This window comes from Hevea brasiliensis, chromosome 16 (assembly GCF_030052815.1).
Source record: "Hevea brasiliensis isolate MT/VB/25A 57/8 chromosome 16, ASM3005281v1, whole genome shotgun sequence".
NCBI lineage: Eukaryota > Viridiplantae > Streptophyta > Magnoliopsida > Malpighiales > Euphorbiaceae > Hevea > Hevea brasiliensis.
Window position 1 is genome coordinate 66,409,411 of NC_079508.1, and position 6,597 is coordinate 66,416,007.

The following is a 6,597-nucleotide window of genomic DNA, read 5'->3' on the forward strand; positions in this document are numbered from 1 at the left end:
AATCTATTGGTTTACCAATGGACGAGATTAGTTACAGTGAAACTCATTGATAATTTTTTTACTAATGGATTAAAGTCTGTTAATAATCATATAAATCAATTGAAAAATTAAAAAAAAATCAAATATTACGTTGGTAAATTTATCAATAGATTTAAAATTCATTGATAATTAAGAAAAAACTATTTTCAATTAAAATAATAAATTTTATTATTAATTGTGAGTATTTTATCTTTCAAATTATTTTGTTATTATAAATTTATTTTTATTTTATCATTAATAATTCTTGTAAGTACATTATAATGAGAGAAGAAGTGACATTTAAAAAAGAAAAAATAAAGATGAGAAAAAATAACAAGGGGAAATTATATCAATGAAAATAGAAGATATAAAGTAAAAATTAAAAGAGAGAAAAAAAAAAGAAAATGAAGAAAATATAAAAAAATGAAGAAAATAAGAAAAAGAAAGAAGAAAAATGAGAGAAAAGATTAAAAAAAAAAAAAAAGACAGAGAGAAAGCAGAAGAAAATGATGAGAGAAGTGAAAAAAAGAGAGAGAAAAGATGAGAGAAGGAAAAAAAAGGGATAGAGGGAAAGAATAAAAGAAAATAAAAAAGAATGGAAGAAATGACTTAGAGAAGAGAAAAGAAAATCAGTGGAAAAGAAAAATAAATGAGAAAAAAGAAAGAAAGATTGAAATGGGAGAGAATAATGAAATCAGAAAAAAAAAATGGTGTTTATAGGTATATATACACAATTTAACAATGAATTACAAATTTGTTGCTAAATTTTTAAAAAAATTTCCTCCAATAATTACTAAAAATTCCATTACAAATGGATTTTGAATAAAAGGCGTTATTGGTAATCTATTGGTGATTGAATAAAAGGCAAGCTTTTAAAAAAGAAATGCATGATTTTTTTTTCTAAAATTTATAAATAAATTTTAAAATTCATTAGTAATTTAAAAAATTCATTTGTAAATTATCAATTAATTTTAAAATACATTAGTCATTTATGTGAGAAAAAAAATTGACATTTAAATTATGAACGGATTTCAAATCCCTTAATAATTTAAACCCTAATTTTTTTTATGTCTCACAAATTTTGAATGAATTAAATTACCGATGAATTTGAAATTCATTAATAATTTATTAATGAATTTGAAATTCATTAATAATTTATTAATGAATTTATAATTTGTTAATAATTTATCAATAAATTTTAAAATCCATTGATAGCTAGCAACAAATTGAAATCCATTGATAAAATCCGGTGTTTTATTGATAGATTCTTATAGTGTCAGAGCATTTCAAAATACTTAGTGTTCAGCTCATATTTCGTTTTCAAAGTTGGTGTAATGTCGCTTGCTAGCTAGCTAGCCACATATGCACATAACTTGATAACCATAAAATCTGTATTTTTTTTTTTTTTTTTTTTAAGGAACAGAATAAGGCCATGCGGCTAAAAATGAAAACCCTTTTGTCAAATTAGGCTGCTAATTTTATGCTAGAAAAATGACCACAAATAATGTGGCAGTAGTCAATCACTGTTTCTATAGTGTGCATAAGTACACTGTTCTCATCTTCTATAATTGCCCTCAAAAATCTAAATGTACGTATGGTGGCATTGGCACACCGACACACTTGACAATTTTCATGCCTTTATCGCATTTCAATTCATGGAGGGTTGTCCCAATGGAGGGTTCACGTTTGGACACAAAAAAAGCGTTTTTTCTAGTCAAATTATAGCTTCTTCAAGGGCCATTTTCAGGCAAATATCCTGACTTTGCTCAAATTTCAAATCTTGGGATGACACCTCTCATTGATAAAAAGCAAGCTGCAAGCATCAATATCTCCTTATCTTCAAGAACTTGTAATCAGAAAAAGCATAACAGGGCCCTAACAGTTTTGCATTAATTATGCATATGAAGAAGACAATATTCAAGCATATCAAGCGATAACATGATTTGACCAAGCCAGTCTGTACTTGGCTTGGGTCTTTTGTCTAATTATAAAGGAAAAGTAAGGAATTTATTATAATAAATTCAGACCACATTTACAGACCCCTTTTAGTTTCTTGTGTTTTCCATATGGGTAGCTTCACCCCAATAATGGACTTATTTCTCTCCACCCCCTGTGAATTGATTTAGATTCACCAGTTGTTTAATGGTTTGGTTTTGCTAGTTTTCTTCCTTTTGTGGAACATGGTTTAAATTTTTATCTTTTTGATAGCATTCAAAGAGGAAATTGATAGCTATCCTTTACTTGTTGGATATGGTATGAGAACTCTTATTTATCATCTTTTTCTTGCCAATGAGGATATTGAAACAAATATAAGAAATCTAATCAATTATGACATGCACACGAGTGTGTTCATACGCACATGTATGTGTATGGTAAAGAAGCATTGGCTAAAGCACTACTAGTGATGCTTCCGGTATCTTTCACTATCACCAAAACTTTGAAGAAGACATCTCTACAAAGTGGTTCTTTTTTAGGCCCATCCAAACAGGAATCTTAGGCGCACCTGCGGATTGAAAAAGCAGAAATCCAACACCACAAGCTAGGGAATCGAATGTCGGAATAGGCTGATAAATTAAAGAAAGTTAGAAGATGAGAAGAAAACGAGAACGTTATCTTCTGACTATGCGCGTGGGACCTTCATCCAATAAAGTAGACGATAACACCATTGCCTATACGCTATGATAATGTTACAACCTCACATGCAATTCACAACATTCTATCAATTCTCCTAGTCTTAGCAGCAAAATTTAGTTTATATATAGAGACAAAACTCCCACATATTATAATCAAGATTTCAAGTGAAATCAATCCTAGAGAAGACGTTAGTAGTTTGTGCTCTTAATAATTTCTTGAAATTCTTTTCTTTTCCATGGAGAATGATTTGGGCATCATATAACAGTAATCTTGACCTTGGCCAAGAACATGTCGACTCAACACGAGTAATATGAAAGCGTTTATATTTATGTATATACACCTGCATTATGATCCAAGCAAAGGCTTCTCTAGCAGCAAGGTAACTCGAGGTCAGGCTCATTTATAGGAAGAGGTGCAAAGTATGCATTCACCATGTCTTGGGACACTTGTTCTAAGCATGGCGGATCCCACTACAAAATATTTTAAATAATTAAAATTTCTCCATCAAGATATGATAGCTCAATAGTAAATAAAAATCTTGTGTTATTAGTACAAAATTTAGAAGAAATGAGCAAATACCTTTGGTGTAAAACATTTGTCCACCAATCGGCTTCGAATTCCCTAAGCAGGACAGGAAAAAAAAAAAAAAAAGACATTAAAGAGAACTCCAAAGAAAAAAAAAATCTATATTTTACGAAAGTGCTATATATTGCCTATTCTAATACCTCGCAAAAGTCATTGGAGATCTGCCTGGAAATTGCTTTGACTGTCATCCGGTACTCGCGAGCAAGGCATTGTGAAAGTGTTTGGTATCTTCCTTCTTGTATCTATCAGATATGTACAATTGATTAATTATAGTTAGCATATAATTAATAATCGCATTGTAAATAGAATTAATTAATCAATGACATCTAATACAGAAAGAAATATTGGTGCAATTAAGGCTTACAGATTTTAAGGAGATCTTCAAGCTCAGCGGTGAAACCTCTCTTAGTTTTTTGAGTGTTGATATGCACCACTCATCATTTGATTTGGCGGTTTCATTTTCCTAACAAGTAATGTTAATTAATTTCATCATTTAATCAAAGCATGTGTCACTTATTTCACTCAATTTTGAGAAAAATTTTTATATTGACAATTAGACTAAAAAAACTATCAAGATTTAAATCTTTTAATAGCTTTTCTTAATTGACAATTGCTTGACTTAGTGTTTTTTTCCCTATTAATTTATTCCCTTGGAGGAGAACTCTTACCAAAGCATTCACAATTTCCTCAACTGTGCCATGGCCAAAACATTTATTCACCAACTCAAGCCTATAATCATCAAAATACACACCAAATTAATAATATAAAAATGAATGAAAAGAAATTTGAAATAGGAAGCATGATTATTACTGATATATAGATTCCAAAATAATGTTGTTTTTCATATATGAATACACCTATGAAGAACACTTTTTTCACTTGGAATTGCAGAGTCTGCGTATTTTGCTAGAAAAGTTTCAATATCCGAAAAATCATCCGCAATTAACATGCCAAGTTGCTCTTCCATCGAAGAAAGCCTCTGTTAAAATGAAAACTAATGTTAATTAATTATTAATTACGTAAAAAATATAAACAATAGTGAGCAAAGAAAACGAACTGCAGTGGTTAAATAGTGAGTTGCAAGTCCACAAGCAAGCATTTCTTCTCCGCTCAGAGTATCTCCTGTTAATGCCAAATATTCCCCTACGTATACAAAAAGAAAAATAAATAAATAGTGATTTTTTTTTACCAAATTTTTTCACTTAGCATTTTTAATCTGTTGACTTGTTGTATTTATAACTCAAAATTCTAATAAATATATTAAATTATGTCTAAACGGATGGATTAACTAAAATATTTACTGTAAATAGTTAATTTAAGAGTTCTATTGAGCGTAATTGGATTAATAGGTAGTATAATTAATGAAAAGTAGACATGTACACGATGTAATATTAAATTTTTATTGATTTTATTAATAGAATTTTAATTTCAAAAAATGAAAAATAAAAAAAATATATTTTTTTTTGTTTTTTCTGATATATAGAGCTCTCCAAGAAGTTACGAACCCAAGTGACCAGGCAGACGTGAAAGAAAATAAGAAGACCCAACATCAGGATGGAAGCCGATATGAACTTCGGGCATAGCAAAAATCTGTGCAACAATTAATATAAAGTTGAAATTATATGCAAGAAAATAGTTAATTCAAGAAGAAGAAGAGATGTATGTATCTATGTATATTACAGTCTTATTAGTTGCAATTCGATAAGCTCCATGGATAGAAATCCCTGCACCTCCACCCATTGTAATGCCATCCAAGATTGCCACCTTCATGCAAGTTAATGGACAGAAATTTGAAGCGAAATCAGGTTAATACAGTCGCTTTTGTTCAACTCTTATATATAGAGATGTGAAGAAAACACTCACATGCGGCTTCGAATATGTGCCTAGGACGTACATGAAACTATATAATGTCCTAAAATATTCTTTACATTCTTCCTCCTTCCCTGCATTAATAAACCATAATTTATTCATTACTTTAATGCAAATTGCATCAAGAAACAACTCAAATGCTTCATATGCCCAACCTTCCAAGCCAAGTTAGCCTTAATTGAGACAATCCGGCCCATCTCGGCTCAAAAAACACGAACAAATCCAATGATATTGAAATAAAAATCAAAGGCTAATTAAAATTAATCTCACCTTGACTAATTAATCGGTATACACTAACAACATCTCCACCTGCACAAAATGCCCTTCCATTGCCCTTCAAAACACACATTATGTTGCCTAATTAAGCAATTCCATCCCTTGTAACTAACAAGTACTTTTTTCTTCCTAAGGCAACAATAAGGTAATAGTTTAAAAAAAAAAAAAAAAAAAAAAACTTAATACCCAACTTTTTAATTTTTTGCTTAAATTAATTTATAAATTCAATTTCAATTATTTTAATTAAAAAAATGAAATTAAAAATTTTAATTATAAAATCAAGAAATTAAATGTCTTAATTTTTTTATTTAAATCTAAAAATTATGAAATTTTGTTAAAAATTTTTAATTTTTAGTTAAATTAAATTTAAAATGAAAATTTTAAATTAAATTCTATAAAAATTAAAAATTGGCTGGATAAAAGTTCTCTAATAAATATAGCAATGAAAGTCGACAGTTAGCTTGCAACAATGTGTGTATATTATTTACCTTCAACACAACAAAACTAACGTCAGGATGGGTTTCCCAAGACTGATACAATTCCTTAAGGCAAACTATCTGATAACACATGATGAAATCTTGATTTAGTTAGTTAATTAATGCATCATTTGCAGTATGTTTACTTAAAATATAACGCAATCAAGCTAAATATCAAATCCTTTTTGTTCCTTTAAACTACGAAATAGATGCTCAATTAATAAATTATCATCCTAATAATAAATATCAAATAATAATATTATTATTAAGAATATAAAAAATAATTATCTAAATTAAGATTTCAACTAACCATACTGTTATTAAGAGCATTCAAGACGCGAGGTCTATTGAGAATTACTATACGTGAAATGCCATCCTCCTCAACGAGTATCTGGAAATTAAAATCAATACTTAATTCAAAATTATATTAAACATAAAAAAAAATTATTGCATAAAATAAGAGCATTATAAACAAACTCACCGCATTAATGTGAAGGTTATCACAGAGAGCAGTAAAATTGTTGATGGTGGAGAGGACTCTAGCGTAGGAGATAAATCGAGATTTTTTAAGACAGTCGTAAAAAGCTTTAAGACTTTGCATTTTTCTCTCTATAATTTAATACTTTTTAGCACTGATTGTTTGCTTCTTACAGAAATTATTCTTTGTGCTTCTTGGGGTTGGACAAGTATATATAAGCACTCTTGTGTGTTTCATATCACCCTTTTTTTTCAATTTTTG

General features: G+C 29.0%; 1 protein-coding gene across 1 annotated transcript; it reads right to left on the reverse strand.

Annotated features, from left to right (window-relative positions):
- Positions 1–2,724: 2,724 nt before the first annotated feature.
- Positions 2,725–6,597, reverse strand: LOC110646099 (3-hydroxyisobutyryl-CoA hydrolase-like protein 2, mitochondrial). The gene is made up of 14 exons (XM_058137960.1): positions 6,340–6,597; positions 6,169–6,249; positions 5,871–5,939; positions 5,377–5,440; positions 5,101–5,180; positions 4,918–5,001; positions 4,743–4,827; positions 4,295–4,380; positions 4,095–4,216; positions 3,906–3,966; positions 3,602–3,700; positions 3,378–3,479; positions 3,232–3,273; positions 2,725–3,122 (listed from the first exon to the last, which is right to left on the reverse strand). Exons 1-14 carry the CDS (start codon positions 6,457–6,459, stop codon positions 3,021–3,023), a joined length of 1,197 nt encoding a protein of 398 aa, XP_057993943.1. The 5' UTR covers positions 6,460–6,597; the 3' UTR covers positions 2,725–3,020.

Excerpts from the sequence above, each read along its gene's own strand:
- LOC110646099 (XM_058137960.1), bottom strand. The coding sequence starts at position 6,459 with ATGCAAAGTCTTAAAGCTTTTTACGACTGTCTTAAAAAATCTCGATTT. Across the intron at positions 4,828-4,917 it reads GAATTGCAACTAATAAGACT|ATTTTTGCTATGCCCGAAGT; the intron begins GTAATATACATA and ends ATTGTTGCACAG. Across the intron at positions 3,480-3,601 it reads TGAAGATCTCCTTAAAATCT|ATACAAGAAGGAAGATACCA; the intron begins GTAAGCCTTAAT and ends CATATCTGATAG.